Source organism: Pelobates fuscus, chromosome 9 (assembly GCF_036172605.1).
Source record: "Pelobates fuscus isolate aPelFus1 chromosome 9, aPelFus1.pri, whole genome shotgun sequence".
In the NCBI taxonomy this organism is placed as follows: Eukaryota; Metazoa; Chordata; class Amphibia; order Anura; family Pelobatidae; genus Pelobates; species Pelobates fuscus.
In genome coordinates, this window is record NC_086325.1 from 24415521 (window position 1) to 24435958 (window position 20438).

The 20438-nt window shown below is 40.4% G+C and overlaps 1 protein-coding gene across 8 annotated transcripts in view; it reads right to left on the reverse strand.

The window, feature by feature from the left end:
* Positions 1-17538, reverse strand: part of COL11A2 (collagen type XI alpha 2 chain) — a 123917-nt gene extending 106379 nt beyond the window's left edge. For 3 of the 8 annotated variants that reach the window (XM_063431538.1, XM_063431537.1, XM_063431539.1), the window contains exon 1: positions 17257-17537. In XM_063431538.1, coding sequence (XP_063287608.1) covers positions 17257-17356 — 100 coding nt within the window. In that variant the 5' untranslated portion in view covers positions 17357-17537. Of the gene's footprint in view, positions 1-17256 lie in introns of all 8 variants that reach the window. The other 5 variants (XM_063431542.1, XM_063431541.1, XM_063431544.1 and 2 more) reach the window with 4 other exon arrangements.
* Between the last annotated feature and the right edge of the window lie 2900 nt (positions 17539-20438).

The following is a 20438-nucleotide window of genomic DNA, read 5'->3' on the forward strand; positions in this document are numbered from 1 at the left end:
TTTAAGCACTTCAAAATAACAAACTTAAGCAGATGGAAAAATCTGATTTATCCCAACAGTGAGCGTATATAACCAGCAAAATGGAATTCAATGGCTCGGGAAGAAGCGATCCAAACTGGGATGAATTCAATTCTGATTTGTATTAAAATAAAGGACGGTATCCCAGGGGGGTTGAACAATAGTCTTTGCGTAGACTTAGAATAGCATTTATTTCCAAGTGGGTGAGTGATATATACTGTTAAATATTTGATTGCTTGTTAATTAGAATAATAATAAAATGCCTTCAGCCGTAGCTCTTGGGGATTGGGTTTGGCGCCGCCACACTAATTCTGCTTCTTTTTTGCCATTACCACTTGATGTTTCCCGATAGTCGGTTTCCATAACTTGGCATTTTGATAATAATACAAGTATTTAACAAGGTATTTAAGTGTTTAAAATGGAAAGGTACATTTACATTTAAAAGAACATTATAGTGTTAGCCAGGGCTAAAAGAACATTATAGTGTTAGCCAGGGCTAAAAGAGCATTATAGTGTTAGCCAGGGCTAAAAGAACATTATAGTGTTAGCCATACAGAAGTCTGTGATTGATCCATTTCACCAGTTCAGAGCACATGCATGTGTTCTGGGGCAGCAAGGGGATGGAGAGGGAGGGGGTGGATGCTCTGCATCTGACAACAGATGGAAAATATGCACAGAATTGACATGGTCAATGTCACGTGTGCTGGGGGTGCAGCTTTCCCTCATCACTCAATTAACTTACAGTGCTTCAAGTTGAAATACTGCACAACGCCTACCACAATGACTACTTCAAATCACTAACGTGGTCATGGTGGTTGGAGTTACCCATTAATGTGAGGGTCATCAAGACCCTTATTAACTAGGAGTCAGGGCAATATGGCCCCCGAGAAAACGATTTGGATTATTTTTTCATTACAGCAGCCCAGTGGAAAGGGGTGGGACCAGATGGGGGTTTGTGGCATCACCCATGATATGCAAACCCCCTTCAGAGTGAACATGTTGGATGTTGGTTCAACGCTCTCCCAGGGCAGCCTATGCTGAAAAACTCTCATATGAGAAAAAGGCCCTGCATTTGTTCTGCCCAGGACAAGCGAATTTAATGGCACATTAATGGCTGTGTTTGATTGTGACTTGTCTCTGGTGTCTCCATAAGTGAGGCCAGGAAATAGTGCTGTACATGCGTTGGAGGCTGTTGGTGGAGTGCATGTGTGTAAAGGGAGCTGATTGTGGTGTGGCATTGTCTCTATATTGTGTGGGTGGGGGGTGAGAGGTGTATTTTTTTATATTACTGTTACTAATGTTATTATTTACATTTATCCCCCTCCCTTCTTCTTACCTTTTTCTCAGGTAGAGGAGCTAGTGGTCCACTGGAGGTGAGTTACTCTGCCTGCAGCTCTCTGTACCTCCCCTCGCTCTGCCTGGAATGAAGGGCCAATGAGAGAGAGCTTTATTCTCCCCACCTGCCCTAGATGGCACACAGCAAGGCTGGCTCTGCATGGCCGGCAGGGATCTCCCCTGTCGGGCTTGGCCCATGGCTTTTGCCCAGTTTGGTGTTAGGAATTCTGACAGTCATCAGAGGTGCACTTAAACCTGCGATGTAAACATTGCAGTTTCTCATGTTTTCAAGTGCATTCTTTGGTGTAGGTTAGGCCAGGAGCACTGTTACCTCCAAGGGTTAAACTGTTCTTGAATGGATTAACCCCAAAGTTACCTCCAGCTGCAATGTCTACTCCCCCCTGGCGGCATCTCACTTCTGAATTTTCTGATTCTGGAAGCGTGGAGTTCTGCCAGGCAGGGGCTACACTGGTTGTCTGAAATAGAAGTCAGTTGATGCTCTCAGCCAATCTGTAACTCCCCATTCACAAAACTGGCTTGCAAAAGGTACATTTCTTTGCATGCCAGTCGTATAAATGTGGAGTCGCTGATTGGCTGAGAATGTCGGATGAATGCTCTCAACCAATCAGAGGTTGGCCCCTGTCGGCGGTACCTGTCGGCATGAATCTGAAAACTCAGAAACATTTTATACATTTTTATTTTTTATTTTCCAACCAAATTATTTTGAGGAATTAACAATAATGAGTTTGAATTTGTTTTAGAAAAAAAAGTAATTTCACTTGTTTTGTTCTCATACTCTGGCTGTACAGTGGAGATTGCAATGACGATACTTCCAACCCTCAGAAATATTCGCTCATGGAAATGAATCACTCGGTAATATTCATATTATCATTATTATCCAATTTATTTACAAACCCTAACAAGGTCCACATCAGAGATGTTAAGGCTCTGGATTGATGCCACTGATCCAGTCCTGTGTGCGATGACTATATATTTCAGAAGCTGGGAGTGCGTACAGCGGGATGGTCAGTCATATAGACGTACCATTGGCTTCACAGGGGTAATATTGAGCATGTCAATGGCGGTGGATATAGAAGGTCATTCTATCACCCCTCTGAGATCTAGGAGGATCCTTTTAATAAAAATATGAGTTCTAGTTACAAATATTCTACACAGCTAAAACCAGTTAATGTAACTCACTGCAGTGCTAAGCTCTGCCCTGGGGCAAAATTGCTGCTTCTAGAGGGCATGAGAGGTCACGACAAGCTCATGTTAAATTTTGTGATTGGCCAACATAAGATTTGTTATAAAACTCATTCACACACAGTTTAAAATCTCCAGAAGTCCTACATCTTTTTAATGAAAAACATTGTGTTATGCCATGACTTACTGGACTCTAACTGGCTGAATTAAGACCTATTCACAAAGTTCATTATTGTAAATATGGAACAATCACAAAAGATTGTGGATTTAAATTTGCCTTAATCAACTCACACGTATTCCATCAGCAATCTCAATTATGATAAATTAGTTTAAAAAAGAGCACCAATTGCCAGGTTTAAATATCATCTGATAAGTATTACTAAAGTCTAAATATTACCAAATAGATATTGAATGAACAAATTCTAATTTCTATAGCCATGGTACATCATTTCCTGAGACTATATCCAATACTGCTAAAGCTGAAAGACAGGGCCAAATGTCTTCCAATTATGACTCTCGTCCATTTATTTTATCAACCCAACCTAAAACCCAGAGGGACGAATAGAAATAAAATCAGAGTTATTTACTAAATTGAGAATTTAAAGTAAATTCACTGTGAATTTTACATTTAAGGCCGATTAGCCAAACTGAAAGCATAGGTGGAACTTGGAAAATGTTTCCAGTTCGGTATTTTGACCTCAAATTGGAAACTCAGTTTGAATTCACTTTGAATTCTCGCTCTAGCGAATAACCCCGAATGTTGAATTTAAAGGGACACTATAGTCACCTGAACAACTTTAGCTTAATGAAGCAGTTTTGGTGTATAGAAAATGCCCCTGCAGCCTCACTGCTCAATCATCTGCCATTTAGGAGTTAAATCCCTTTGTTTATGAACCCTAGTCACACCTCCCTGCATGTGACTTGCACAGCCTTCCATAAACACTTCCTGTAAAGAGAGCCCTATTTGGGCTTTCTTTATTGCAAGTTCTGTTTAATTAAGATTTTCTTATCCCCTGCTATGTTAATAGCTTGCTAGACCCTGCAAGAGCCTCCTGTATGTAATTAAAGTTCAATTTAGAGATTGAGATACAATTATTTAAGGTAAATTACATCTGTTTGAAAGTGAAACCAGTTTTTGTTTCATGCAGGCTCTGTCAATCATAGCCAGGGGAGGTGTGGCTAGGGCTGCATAAACAGAAACAAAGTTATTTAACTCCTAAATGACAGTGAATTGAGCAGTGAAATTGCAGGGGGATGATCTATACACTAAAACTGCTTTATTTAGCTAAAGTAATTTAGGTGACTATAGTGTTCCTTTAATGGTTTCACCCTCGCCCTTCAGTACCCTGGACAGGGGCTGATAATACTGGCAGCAGTCACTGTTCATGGCTGCTTGGGTAGGGTTATGAAGGGTTAAATAATGTCATGTAATGGGTCATTGAGTGAAAGGCTTTGAATATACTAAGGAAACTGTGCTCTCAGGCTTACCCCTTCCTTTTATCATGTTCAGATAATTACAGAAATTGAGTGCAGTTTGTAAAGTGAATGGCATACCCTCTATCTGCCACTTCTAAAGTTGTGAGCAACCCTGAGGGGCCACGTTCAGTGGGGTACTGCAGGAAGGGTACCAGACCATAGTAGAGTCATAATCCCATTATTGCTTCATTGTATCACTAAGTGCCATCAGCACTCCATAGGCTCAATGCACAGTGATGTCCATGCAGGTGTCTCAAAGATAAGACGGCATTTATCAAGATAGTCTGCCTTTTCCTACCTCCAGGGCCTGTGTATTTACCTGGTATGGTAGGGGTTCAGCTAGAACATGGGACATGTTTATTTATAAAATAGCTAAGTATAAGCCAAGGATAAAACAAGGTACACCTGAGCAAACACAAAGGATGTATACCTGGGCTATATCTAAGAATGTATACCTGGGCTATATCTAAGCATGTATAACTGGGCTATATCCAAGAATGTATAACTGGGCTATATCTAAGAATGTATAACTGGGCTATATCTAAGAATGGATACCTGGCTATATCTAAGAATGTATAACTGGGCTATATCTAAGAATGTATACCTGGGCTATATCTAAGAATGTATAACTGGGCTATATCCAAGAATGTATACCTGGGCTATATCTAAGAATGTATACCTGGGCTATATCTAAGAATGTATAACTGGGCTATTTCTAAGAATGTATACCTGGGCTATATCTAAGAATGTATACCTGGGCTATATCTAAGAATGTATAACCGGGCTATATCTAAGAATGTATAACCGGGCTATATCTAAGAATGTATAACTGGGCTATATCTAAGAATGTATAACTGGGCTATATCTAAGAATGGATACCTGGGCTATATCTAAGAATGTATACCTGGGCTATATCTAAGAATGTATACCTGGGCTATATCTAAGAATGTATAACCGGGCTATATCTAAGAATGTATACCTGGCTATATCTAAGAATGTATACCTGGGCTATATCTAAGAATGTATAACTGGGCTATATCGAAGAATGTATAACCTGGCTATATCTAAGAATGTATAACTGGGCTATATCTAAGAATGTATACCTGAGTGTTCTCGGCATTGTTTATTTTAGTTATTACATATGTTTCCTTTACTTCCAGAAACCATGAGACTCAATGAGTTCAATTCACTGTTGCGGATTAACATTTTGAAAACGTTTTGCCATAAGAACCTGAGATGGAAAAACTCTCCCGTCCAGCCAAGTTTAACATTTTTCCACGTCGCTAATTTTGGCCTCAGTTTTGCAAGTTAATTGTCAGGTCACCATTTAATGAATTAACCTCAATGTAAACTTGTTTTTTTCAGTTATGTGAATGGATTCATTTGGCCCACAACAAGTTGACTTCAAGCCTTTCACAAGCCTGAGCCACTGAGAACGGATATAGTTTCAAAAAGCTCATTGTCCTATAATATAACACTATAACCCCCAGGAATTTGGCCAATATAATCAGGGCAGTGCCTTTACTGCGGGGATTGGTGACTTTTTAGCATCAAACATCCACACACATATATTTTTTTTTCCAGAAAGGAATTTAGCCTACTGACTGTACCAGCATTCCTGGAATTAACTCCTGGCATTGGAAGGTTTGTTAAAGGGACAGGGTGTGCCTTTAACAACTACCCCTGATAGGGACATGGCAGTGGGGCAAATCACAGCACATATTGAAAGGCAAAAATTAGGAAATTATCTGGCATTTATACAGGCTTTCCTCGTGTACAACAGTCAGCTATCCCTATACATGTGCAGAGCACCGAGCAAAGGCAGATATGGCCAGTAATAGTCTTGTACGGTCACAACCATATTTAACCCCTTAAAGGACCACTCTAGGCACACAGACCACTTCAGCTTAATGAAGTGGTCTGGGTGCCAGGTCCAGCTAGGGTTAACCCATATTTTTTATAAACATAGCAGTTTCAGAGAAACTGCTATGTTTATTAATGGGTTAAGCCTTCCCCCAAATCCTCTAGTGGCTGTCTCACTGACAGCCGCTAGAGGCGCTTGCGTGATTCTCACTGTGAAAATAACAGTGAGAGCACGCAAGCGTATGCGACCGGCTGAATGCGCGCGCAGCTCTTGCCGCGCAGGCGCATTCAGACGACGGGGTGGAACGGAGGAGGATCGGAGGCAGAGATCTCCCCGCCCAGCGCTGGAAAAAGGTAAGTTTTACCCCTGTTCCCCTTTCCAGAGCCGGGCGGGAGGGGGACCCTGAGGGTGGGGGCACCCTCAGGGCACTCTAGTGCCAGGAAAACGAGTATGTTTTCCTGGCACTAGAGTGGTCCTTTAACCCCTTAAGGACACATGACATGTGTAACATGTCATGATTCCCTTTTATTCCAGAAGTTTGGTCCTTAAGGGGTTAAGGACCAAACTTCTGGAATAAAAGGGAATCATGACATGTCACACATGTCATGTGTCCTTAAGGGATTAATGACGCACGTATACTTTCTCTGGTGGAAGAAAAAAATTCTGGACTGTGAAACATGGTCAAAAGCTGAGACGTCTTCTGGGTTGCGGTGGATTTGCGATGGAAGTAGTAAGCACTAATATCGTAAAGGGATTTATTCGATGTGCATAGGGCTAGCATGAAAGCCACAGAAGCAAATTCAGTCCACGACTTCATTACAAGCAGAATAAATGGGACAATTGTTTTTTGTTTGTTGTTACAACCTCCGTGTCTGTAATCAGCTTAGAGCAGAGGAACGTAACACTGACGTGCACATTATTAAATGTAACGGTAGAAATAAAAATCTATGAAAATAGCTCAGACATTCGGTCATTTAGTATTAAATAAACTGCTCAGGACATCACGCCTTAAAATATCCTCAGATCCATATCCCAGCATATGCCGTGCATCTGAACAGACAGGCCAGTGATAGGCTCTGAAAATGATCTCCCAACTTCTGACACATACTTTCTAAAACCAAACTAAATATTTACCTCCCTCCTCTTCCCCTGACTCCTTTCACTGCAGGCCCCCCAGCTTCTCCCAAACTGTGGCTGTTCCATAAACACAGGAGACACGGAGCACTGTATATTCACTCACACAATGGGCTCTCTGTGCAGGCCCGTCCTAGGATTGCAGACAGAGGATGTCCCAAGTACACAGAATAACACAGGATCAAAATTTCAGCCCAGTTAGAGCTTGATTATGCAGGGTGTGGGGAGATTTAAACAAGTTTTACCCTCGTTTTTCTTTTTTACTTATACAATAAAAAAACACATTTAGCATTGCAATTATTTTTCTTCTCTAGAAAACATATTCCCGAAAAGCACAGACATGTATATAGACTGGGCATTAATAAATTAACTGATATCACAAGCTCTGTGTAAAATGACCACCATATGCTAAGCTAATTATAACTTATATTGAAACTAGTTTTTCAAAGATGTTGTCTGCAGTGTCTAATGGTAAGACCTTCTAAAATTGGACTTCTCTTATTCTACCGATAAATTTAGATATATTTTATTGATGATGTTATAAATACAATATTAAAATGTAATATACAAAAAAAACATCCAAGTAGAAAACATCTAAAACATTCGAGTATTAATGGAACACTCCAAGCACCATAACAACTTAATTGCAATGAAGTTGGTATTGTCTTGAGGTCCTGGGTACCATCTTTCCCTGAGGGGTTAAACCGTGTATTCCAAAACTTGGAAGACAGCATACGATTGTTGTGCCAATCATCTTCCTTTCTTGGTCTTAGGATTCAATCAGAAAACCGTGAACCCGGCACCACTAATAGGCTGAAATTGTCAGCTCACACTCCAGAAAATTGAGTGACATAAATTCATCCTTTTTTAGGCCCTACTGAGCACCAGGCCCAGTATCAGCTGTAAACCCAGCCTGTTTGTTCTTGCTTGGATCAACCTCTAGCTACTTACTGGAGGGTAATCATGTAAATATGTATTCGGAACTAATGTTTTCAAATTAAGACAGTTTCGGGAAATGTTTTGATTTTTTGGAAGCAATATTTTAGTTAACATCTTCCTAGTTTGGGCATAAAAATGTTATCCCTTTAATTAGTGAGAGAACAGGGATTTAGCTGAACAAATTGCATGAGAACACACTGGCAAATATATCTTAGCAATTTAGCTTAATACATATTTGATGGCAAAACAGAACAGATAAATATGAAATAAAAAAATCAACTTATTATTACGGTGCGTTAAAAAATGAGTTATTACTTAGTGTTCAAATTAAATATGTTAATCTGCCAATGTAATATTTAAAAAAAAAATAAGAGTATATGAACAGACAAAGCCGGACCCTCCTATCTAAAGGCACTGGTGTATTTAGGTTAACGTCTATATTTTCATTTAATTCCATATATTGACCTTTAAAGGTTACTGGACTTGGCTAGGCTCATGTGCTTGCTACAAGTCCCTACCATGGTGGTCCCTATTGTTCTCATTGGTTCCTGTTAGGAGAGGACTGTACTGATTGGCTGGATGGTGTTATGTGTTCTATCACCTTTGTTTTAATCTGATTTTTTTTTTTTTTTAAAGGAAGAGTACAAGATGTCGCAAATTGAAGTGATATGCGTGGATTGACATCCATCTATCCCCTCAGCGCACTGTTCACCCTCACCAACCTACACGGTCATACATGTAATGCAAAACCCTAATCAAAGGAAAGATCTACAAAGCGATTGGTGCTCTCAGAAGCAGTATATAAATATAGTGGTCTGTTTAACGGTTATTCACTTTGAATGCCAACAGCCCACCAGGCGCTTGAGCCAAGTTCCTTGACCCATTGCCCATCTATAAATATGCTGGGTAACATAAATACCAGTGGGGACAACCAAGCTGTGTTTGACATACAGACTTGTCATTGATGGCAATGTCTAACTGCAGCCCTTTCAGTTGTTGTTGATCTACAACTCCCATAATTCCCTGCCAGGCTATAAGTAGCAGAGAATTATGGAGCTTTGTCTTCGAATTAGTCCAAATCGAATTTTGTTTTTGTGTTTTTTTTCAAATTTTTGCTTTTATTGTATAAAGAGATCATGCAAATCTCAGTGTTTCTCCACAGTGCAATATGTGGGATTATTTAAGTCTTGGGCCTTTAAAATAAAGAAATATTATTTTACATATAAGGACAAAAACACAATATGTCAGGCTCCAACAGAAGGACCATTGTTTACATGAATGATATCACTCGTTCCTGGATTGCATATATTATAGTATATATTATTGTCATAGAATCTTGAAGATTCCTTACTATAACACATCTTCCAGCAGAGGCCTTTACATTTATTGATTACACCCCTTAAATCAATTGGGTTTGTTAACTTTTTCAGTTGGAACAGATTCATAATTTTCATCAGGTCCCCGAAAGCTGCTGCAATGAATGTTTTCTGTAGTGGCTCTGCTTTCCCCAATGGACTCTTGTTTGGACACTAGGACGAGTCTAACGAGTTTTGCCGAGTTTATCTTGTTACATTTGAAGAAATGCTGACTGAGCTATATTTTACAATTGAAGAATGGGTCACCATGCTAATGCATTGTGTGTAATGTGGGCCCTGCCCTGGATAAAGGAGCGTTTGTTTGACTGAAACAAAATGTAGCAGTTCTGATTTTCCTAGAATAGAACACCATATTGTAAAAATATGAAATAAATGGTAACAATATTGAGTAATAGTCACTGTAACTCTGCCTAAACTAACTGAAAAGAACTCATTATATCAATGCGCATTTGACATAAATGTATAAATAAAAGGTGCTACAATGAATAGTATGGGGCAGTGCAGACACTGGGTGTATGTGAGAGAGCTTGAATGTTGAATTGTGCATCTCTAAATGTTATTTTCTGCAGCAGAGCAGACTTTCAGAATATAATCCCTTCCTTATGCTTTGTGTGAAAGGAGCCCTCTGAGCCCAGATCACACCCACAGTAATTTCCTAAGTGACGTTTAATGCTGAAATCTCTAATTCCATTTATTCACAGAGCTGAACTATCTTCTCACAAGTGATCTTTCAAAATGGAATAGTCACAATCTGTATTCTTAACTTCATTACCTCACCGGCTATTTTCTATAATTAAAGGAACACTATAGGGTCAGGAACACAAACGTGTATTCATAACACTATAGTGTTAAAAAACCCCATTTAGGTGACTTGTCCCCCTTTGCCCCATTTAAAAGATGAGAAAACTTACCTTATTTCCAGCACCACGTGGGTCCGCTGTTGCTGGCCTCGCACCATTTCCGCCTCCTTTGCTGACATCATCAGAATTAATGATCTCAGCCAATCCAATGTTTTCTCATAGGAAAAGCTTTGGATTGGATGAGATTGGTGAGGATGCATATCTATAGGGAAAGCTCAGTGTGCAACACTCTCCCAGGAAGCACATCTAGTAGCCTCAAAGGTGTGACCACTGTAGGTGTCCCTAGGGAGCAATGTAAACACTGCCTTTTCTCTGAAATGGCACTATTTACAGTAAAAAGGCTGCAGGGGCAGGCTATACTCACCATAACAACTACATTAAGCTGTGGTTGTTGTGGTGACTATAGTATCCCTTTAATGACACATTGTATATAAGAATAAGAAGTGATGTCATGGTTACAGTATATCTCCCATCTTTCTATACTACCTAAGTCTCCTCCCACTGCGCCATACAGCTTTTCTGTATTGTTTAGCTCCAGGGTTGCCATATTTATTAAAGCATACCTATGAATTCTGCATTCTGTCAGACAAGGCTTGAATATGCAGCATGTGGAATTAATGGTTTCATGTTTGAGAAATTAAATCAATTACATGTAATGGGACCAGGAATAAAAAAAAAAAACACCACTGAGATTGGTTCATTTCAAGCCTCTTCACACCAGGAGAGATGGATCCACATGAAACTGAGTAGCATTTGTATATGCACTGCCCAGTACAATTATTACGTGTCTTGCAAAAACCTACAGTATATCTTTACTACTCCATATAACGAGTCCTATGATGCCTCCTATAGTACAGTGTAGCTCTTCCCAAGACTCCTCCTACTGCCACTTCAAATGGCTTTATACTTTAACTATCTAATTTGCCACATGTAACTCCTCCCTAAACCCCCTCCGACAGCAATACAACCCCCTGCTCCTTCATATGACCTCTTTATAATGCTATCTTCTGCTCGGTACATATGCCCTACTTAGATCCCATATTGCCTCATTCTCCTATTCTTACATATTGGGTGCCCCTGTAACTATATCTATTTCAATGATAATTGTTCTAATTCTCTGTGTAGCAGTTTTCAAACTCCTATCAAAATAGCTGAATATGCAATAAAGGTGCAGCTAACATATAATGGTTGTTATTATACAGAAAGTGACGTTCTGACTCTACATCCAGATCCTTATATTCAACTGCAAGGCTATGATGGTTGTATAGAAATGCATTCAAACACAGGGTTTAGACCGCAGAATACAGAATGCAGTGTATCCATTCCCACTGTGCAGAACATAGGTTAGGGAATGAAGATCACTCAGTTTATACAGAGAATATATAACTACTCTAGTAGCTGTGTTATAATAGAAACATAGAAACATAGAATGTGACGGCAGATAAGAACCATTCGGCCCATCTAGTCTGCCCAATTTTCTAAATACTTTCATTAGTCCCTGGCCTTATCTTATAGTTAGGATAGCCTTATGCCTATCCCACGCATGCTTAAACTCCACTGTATTACCCTCTACCACTTCAGCTGGTAGAGGTACTATAGTGGTGGCATCAGGTGACTAACATCCAAGATCCCATATCAATGCATATGTCATCACTACTTTAATTGGTCCTTCACAAGCTCTTACATTGGGATGTGTGTACTTTTATAAATTGAACTTTGACATAACCTTGTTTTGGGAGTTTGAAAAATGCATCAAACAAATTAATTAATGTGTCAGCAATATCATTTTCTTAAAATAAAAAAAAAGTCCAATGTTCTTTAACTTACTTAAAGTAACAAAAAAAAACTAAACTGTTTCAGAAAAACTCTGCAAGTCAGCCAGACATTAAAGTCCTCTCCGCTATGTCTCAGTCTGACTCCTCTTATTCCTGCAGACTGCACCATCTTCTTATAATGACTAAAACAGACCAAACTATTCTCTAATGGATTTGCACCTAGAACATCAATTCTTCTTCATCTCGGCTACAAACTGTAGCTCGCAATAAGTCCTGTAAGCATAGGCTATGAATGGATTCTTCATATTCAGCCAGATCTGTTACCCAATCTGTCACCATGTGTTAAAAGTCTGTCCCAAGAGTGAAAATGTACGAGTGTAAAACCCTTCAACAAAGTACTATGTTTTATCCAGGCCTAGACTTTCCCATGTGTGTTGTGCATTATACTAGTTGAATAAGAAAATATATGATTTAATTCTGCTCCATTTACAAAATGTCATCTTTTTATTATCTCCACTATATTATCTTACCCTTGAACTGTCTCATATATTTTATTAAAGATAGCACACTCACTCTATGAGAAGATCATACCCCAAACTACCTTCTTAATAAACACAAAACTGTATTCACTCAATTTGCCACCTCATATCACTAATTCACTGTCCCAGAATCTTCATCCCATCAGTTGGCCAAAAAGACCACAGCCCCAAGCTTGCCCTCACTCAAACCATGCTACTGTTCAAGCATATCACTGCCCTAGACACCACCATCCAATCCATCACTTTTTATCCTGAATCATTAAACCAAGCTCTTCTCCACCCAATCTGCAATATGTTATTAGATAAAGCACTGCTCTATACTCTCCTACCCAATTCATCAGTTCTGATCCAGAAAATGAGCATAGCAAGCTCTCCCCTACAATACTAGACCCATCATTTATTATCAATCCTCTCTCCTAACCAACCCACCATCTCTTATCAAGAATACCAATGTTTTAGACTCTTCCCATCATCTCTCACCTAGATCACGTCACCAGATTCTCCTCCACACAATGTATTCTATGTGGTCAAGGAGAATACTGTTCTAGACTCTATAAATAAAATGCATCATCTCATATCAAGGCTATAACTGCTACAAACACTCCCCCATGCAATCCCTTGTATCTTACACAATATATCATATATTATGTATTACATTCCTTCCCTCTAAGTTTTCTTGACAAGTAGATCACTGCAATAAACTCTCATTTTCATAACCTCCATCATCTCTTATCTCCAACGTTCCCCTACTAAGTCCATCATCTCTTATCTCCAACATTACCCTACTTAGTCCATCATCTCTTATCTCCAATGTTCCCCTACTTAGTCCATCATCTCTTATCTCCAACGTTCCCCTACTAAGTCCATCATCTCTTATCTCCAACATTACCCTACTTAGTCCATCATCTCTTATCTCCAATGTTCCCCTACTTAGTCCATCATCTCTTATCTCCAACGTTCCCCTACTAAGACCATCATCTCTTATCTCCAACATTACCCTACTTAGTCCATCATCTCTTATCTCCAATGTTCCCCTACTTAGTCCATCATCTCTTATCTCCAACGTTCCCCTACTTAGTCCATCATCTCTTATCTCCAACATTACCCTACTTAGTCCATCATCTCTTATCTCCAATGTTCCCCTACTAAGTCCATCATCTCTTATCTCCAACATTACCCTACTTAGTCCATCATCTCTTATCTCCAACATTACCCTACTTAGTCCATCATCTCTTATCCAGTAAACCCTTTCCCCACACCTCTCCTCAAACCACGTGTCATCATATGGAACATACATCACTCACTGGCACAGATTGCATTTAGAAACATTAGGCCATCTCCCTAAATGTGTTCCTCCAAGCCAAGTGAAGGTCTGCCCTCCAATTCTGCCACAAATCTTCTATGCTTGTGGTTGCTATTTTTTTTTAGCATAATGTAAGCCAAAAAAATGCTGCCCAGCAGTATGTGAAATACATGTGCTCCCAACCATATTGGCTGCTGTGGGATCCTGGCTATAAGCTTTTTGGAACAGCAAAAAAATGACAATCTGGCAATGCAATTAATGCTACATTGTCAATTCCTCTCTCTGCCTTATTGCAAGTTTTTTTCATTTTTAAGCAGATTTTTCAGCTCTGCCAGTCTTGTATATAAAATCTTTATTTTGTGGAGATTTTGGGGCTAGACGCCCAGACTCCAAAGCAGTCCCAGCACAGCACCTTTTTATAGATGCGTGCACTCCTAACACACTGCTGCCTTCATGGAAATTTTCTGGATCTTCTATAAAGGTCTTCTTGTTCCTTTGGCCAGTTTTGAGCTCATTAAATGCACACCAAAAAAAGCTAATCTGGCCGTTTAAAACAATAAAATATCTCCATTGTTCTCCTTGGGGAACAGACGTCAGGGAATAAAATACACAAAAGAATTCAAAACAAACTTCTGCTGCGAAGAATATAATGGAATTACTAAGGAATGACATTTTAGTAAATCTCACAATTTTGACATCCAGCAGGGTAACATTCAGCTGCCAATGAAGCTGCAGTAAAATAGCACTATAATATTATAAAGATGTGCAAATATGTCTAGATCAGACTCCCTCCAAGCCATTGATATTTATATGTAATAAAACACATGTACTTTTATTTAAACATTACCCCAACCTTAACCAGTTCAGTGCCTGGGGGATGTGAAAAACATCACTTACTAATGCATTGCCATTGCACTGGGCCTGAAATATTTAAGGCAATGGGTTTGGAGACACTATTACTATAAGAATATGTTTTTAACCCTTCCTGTTCTGGCACGAGGACAAATAGTCAGCTAAAGGCCTTTGCAGTAAAAGTTTAACCTGTTTATAGAATATGTGCATGCACATTCCTCTCTGCATTGCCATCAGTCCAAATTCTAAAAATGCATGTGACTGACCCAATTGTCAGCACCCAGTGCTTCAGCCTGGTGCATAAAGGGTTAAGATAAAAGTGGTATGAGTGGTCTATTCACATAACTCTAAAGCTTCTGTGTACCCACTACCTGTACACCCTGTGTGCCTGCTGCTCCTGCATACCACATTCAGAGACACAGACCCTACTGTACACAAACATATGCTGCTATTCACACACACACACACACACACACACACACGCACGCACACATAACTGCATCTCTATGCTAACCCTTTTTAAACACATGAATTCTAAAATACAGCACTATCCCCACAAGGAATCCGGTGACAGTCACACACTCTGCTGAGTGTTGCCCCCAGACAGTTATTATAGCCAGGGTGTGCACTCTCATAAGTGACAGCTGTTAATAAATCTCTCTCAAGACAAGAATTTAATTGCAATATGTGTGAAATTCCTTTATAAGGTCCGGTTTTTTTTTTGTTTTTTTGTTTGTTTGTTTAATGTTAATTTATGTGAATGTGAACTGTTTGTGGAAGGTGCTTATGATTTTGATGCTAATTGTGTCAAAATGAGTTGTCACTTGAAGCTCCTAGGCTGGAACCCAGATGTTGCCATGCACCAAACTCAGCTGTCACATGGATAACACCTTCCCTAATCATCTGCAACAGACCTAAACATCACACCTGCATGCTAAACACACACCAACACTCTAATAAGCTTCCAAAAAAGCAATAATAGATAATGCTAGCTGACACCACAAGAGTACTCCCACCTCAAATATTTACCCTAACATTTCTTAATCTACATACATCAAGCAGAACCCACACGATTCTCTGCCACATATCATGTCCACACCTTTGTCTAATAATGGCAATATTCACCAACCTTAAAACGAACTTTCTTTGCCTGTTTATAAACTACTAAAAATATATCAGCACTATGTCGTCATGTTTAATATTTCAGGAATTGTCATTGCTCTATGAGGTCATCTCGATTCATAGTAATACAATATATTATTTGTTTGTAGACTTTATAAATAGGAATGCGTAAAACCTGATCCAAGGATCGTCTGTAAAATCACTTATTGGACTCCACAGTCACACAGTCCAAACACTGTGCCTTGGATCTGAATTCCAGCAATGCATGTAAATAGAAACCTTCCCAATTAATGACATGATTTCCGAAAACACCTTCATTGGCCGCAGCAGAGCAGGAAGCCTCCTGCACCCACAGATATGTGTTACAGTCTCCAAAAAACCTGCCGCAGGTGGTAAAACACATCACCAATGTAACTCTTACGCCCATAGAACACATTTAAAGTGTATCTGGTTTCATCTCCCTTTCTGATTCTCAAAAAATATTGCTTTGGTATACTGTGGGCACTGATGCTCTTCTTGTGTTCTGTGAATTTGGGGGGGGGGGGGGGGGGGCTGTTATTGTCGCATTGAAGTGGGTGAAGATGGATGTCATTGTCCATAAAGAATATGGAGTTCAGTTCAGCTAGTGTCAGCCTATAATACCTACAAACTAACAACCAGGCATTATCTAGATATAGACATGGGTGCTAAAAGTGACGTGACAGTAACATTCCACCATGGTACCCAAAACAGACCTGGTACCCACCACACAAAATGAATTGCACCATAACTAGGAAGGTATGTTTTAAGATCCAGTGGGGACATTGACTGTGAGATCCAAAATTCCCATCTACATTTCACCTGCTCTATGAGATAGTGTTTGGAATTCGGTTCAGAACTGTCCCTGGTTTCAAAGCACCAAGTCCTTACTATTTATTGCTTCTGTATCCACTTTGCTTTGCAGTAGCAGCACGTTTCAGTGGAGAGAGTTGGACTCTCCCCGTGTTAGATTGAGCTAAAGTTGGGGTATTTTTTTTTTTACATTTTTTGCTTTGACAGCTCTGCGTTTGACAGCCCAACACGTTGGTTGGGGCATAAAATTTAGGAATGATATAACAGGTTAGAATAGCTGTGGCTCACATCTCTAAACAGGCATCATTCGTGTGCGGTACCACTGAGTGCTGTCAGTAAGCTGATGGGCACCGTGGGCACTGTGTACCCCGGAACGCAGTGCGTAATGTCACTGAGGGGCTAGCTGCGGATCCTGAAACAGAATACAACATGCACCTTGCAGCAGCAGACAATCTGTCAGCTCTGAGTGTTCATATTGAGTCACTTTACTTAAAATGCAATCACTGGGTGCCATCATTCAGACCATTTTGGGTGCCCAACATGCATTCTGGGCTTTGTCACTAAGTACCCCAAGTACCCCAAGCTTACACACCCTCAAATATGTTTTGGCATGGGGATGCCAGTCTTACCTGCTGCCTGGGTCCTCACCAGCTGCCAGAAGAGGAGCAGCGCCAGGCTGCAGAGAGGTGGCACCCCGGGGACCCTGGGCTGCCGCTGAGGCCGGGGCATGGTGCCCAGGTGAAGGGAAGGGAGGGGAGAGGAGGATGGGCCGCAGGTTCAGCAGGAGCTAGGTACAAGGGAGCAGGACAGGACAGGACAGGAGAGGAGAGGACAGGCTGCAGCTACTGTTCAACTCTCACTACTTACACCATGTGCAGGCAGCCTGGGGAGGAGAGGGGAGGGCTGCCCGGCACTGGGAGGGGAGGAGGAGAGTTAGAGGGGGGTGCCTGAGGTGAGACCCTGTCTGAGCTTTAATTCATTAAACACACCCACTCTCACCCACTTTCTCTTCTTTATCTCCGCTCTCACACTCTCCCTTTCCCTCTGTCATTAATTAGTGCCCTGACCTATTTCTCATTCTCCCCGTCACCTATGCCACCATTATGACCTTATTCCCTCCCAACTCCACATTCACTCCTTCCTTTCCACCATTCACCATCCCTCCCTCACATCACCTCCATTCTCTCTCTCTCTCTCTCTGAAAACCCCAATCATAGCTGCCCCCCCATTCCATCTTTCATTCACATGTTCTAACATTCCACCTCTGCATCTTTCATTCCATCTCTCTGACTCCCTCTTTCTCTTATTCTTTTCCTCTGCTCGTTAACATATACACTTTCTTTTCTTCTCTTCCCCTCTTCGTACCCCCCTGACAAAACAGTTCTCTGTGAAATTCCTTAATAACCTCATAGAGACATGACAAAGATTGCAATTTCTTCTACAAAAACGTGCTTTCCTACATTAAGGGGAATGGTGAATAGTCCTAAATTACTATTTTACGTCTCATTTTATAATGTTATGTTTAGGATAATGCCACCTCTGGCCATCCTGTATTACTTCACTGAGAGGGTAGTGGATGCATGGAATAGCCTTCCAGCTGAAGTGGTAGAGGTTCACACAGTAAAGGGGTTTAAGCATGCGTGGGATATGCATAAGGCTATCTTAACTATAAGATAAGGCCAGGGACTAATGAAAGTATTTATAAAATTGGGCAGACTAAATGGGCCGAATGGTTCTTATCTGCCGTCACATTCTATGTTTCTATGTTTCTATCCTCGTCCCTGTCCTCCGAACAAACACAGATTAACTCATAAAGACACATTCTGCAGAACCAGAGTTGTTGTAAGTCCATTCGTTCATGAGAGAAGTCACGCAATGACTAGCTGGATTCAGTTCATCTCCCACCGCACACTCGGTTTCTCATTATCTCTCCTGGGTGACAGAGTCTGTCTCTCCTTCAACACGCAGTAATACCAAATTACACAAAATAGGCAGCGATAACTCAGAATCATTTTCCACAGTTTAACTATTTTACCCCAAATTTTGCAATTTGGTTTTTAGTTCCCTGGACAGATTCTCCGGATGAATGGTCAGATTCTCAGGATCGTACGATGAATGGGCAGATTCTCACTGTAAATGTGCAAATTCACAGGGTTTGAATGATAATGGCAATAATCTCAAGGGGATAAAGTCAGATTATCAGAAATTTGGGATGAATGTACAGATTCTCAGGGTAACAGGATAAATGTATAGATTCTTAGAATCATAGGATGAATGGGTAGATTCTCAGAGTGAATGGGCAGATTCTCAGGGTCCATGGATAAATGTGCAGATTCTGGAGATCAGAGTATGAGTGGGTTGAGTCTCTGGGTGAATAGGAAAATTCTCTGAGGGAATATGCAGATGCACAGGGTGAATATAGTAATTGAGCAGATTCCCAGAGCCTCAGAGTGAATAAGTAGATTCTCAGAGTCTCAGAGTGAATGAGTAGATTCTCAGAGTCTCAGGGTGAATGAGTAGATTCTCAGAGTCTCAGAGTGAATAAGTAGATTCTCAGAGATTCAGGATGAATGAGTAGATTCTCAGAGTCTCGGAGTGAATGCGTAGATTTTCAGAGTCTCAGAGTGAATGAGTAGATTCTCAGAGTCTCAGAGTGAATGAGTAGATTCTCAGAGATTCAGGATGAATGAGTAGATTCTCAGAGTCTCAGAGTGAATGCGTAGATTTTCAGTCTCAGAGTGAATGAGTAGATTCTCAGAGTTTCAGAATGAATAAGTAGATTCTCCGAGACTCAGAATGAATGAGTAGATTCTCAGAGTTTCAGAGTGAATGAGTAGATTCTCAGAATGAATAAGTAGATTCTCCGAGACTCAGAATGAATAAGTAGATTCTCAGAGTCTCAGGGTGAATGAGTAGATTCTCAGGGTGAATGAGTAGTTTCTCAGAGTCTCAGAATGAATGAGTAGATTATCAGAGTCTCAGAGTGAATGAGTAGATTCTCAGAGTCTCAGGGTGAATGAGTAGATTCTCAGGGTGAATGAGTAGATTCTCAGAGTCTCAGGGTGAATGAGTAGATTCTCAGGGGGAATGAGAAGTTTCTCAGGGTCTTCCAGGTAGGTATTGGAGGGTGAGGCAGGGAGTTTTGTTGTGAGGTGAGCTGGGGCTATTTTAAGTTATTTCAGGACAATAGCAGATCAACTCTTTATGAGTCTTAGTGCTCAGGAGCTCTATGATATATGCTAATATAATGCACATTACTGTGAGTGCTATTGCTGTACAGCTCTGTAATACACTCATACGCACATTACTGTGAGTTTTATTGCTGTAGAACTCTGTGATACACTTATACACTGCACATTACTGTGAGTTTTATTGCTGTGGAGCTCTGTGATACACTCATACGCTGCACATTACTGTGAGTATTATTGATGTAGAGCTCTGTGATACACTGATACGCTGCACATTACTGTGAGTATTATTGTTGTAGAGCTCTGTGATCCACTCATACGCTGCACATTACTGTGAGTTTTATTGATGTAGAGCTCTGTGGTACACTCCTATATTGCACATTATTGTGAGTGTTATTGCTGTAGAGCTCTGTGATACACTCATACACTGCACATTACTGTGAGTTTTATTGATGTAGAGCTCTGTGGTACACTCCTATATTGCACATTACTGTGAGTGTTATTGCTGTAGAGCTCTGTGATACACTCATACACTGCACATTACTGTGAGTGTTATTGCTGTAGAGCTCTGTGATACACTCATACACTGCACATTAATGTGGGCAGGGCCGATTGTATGGTCA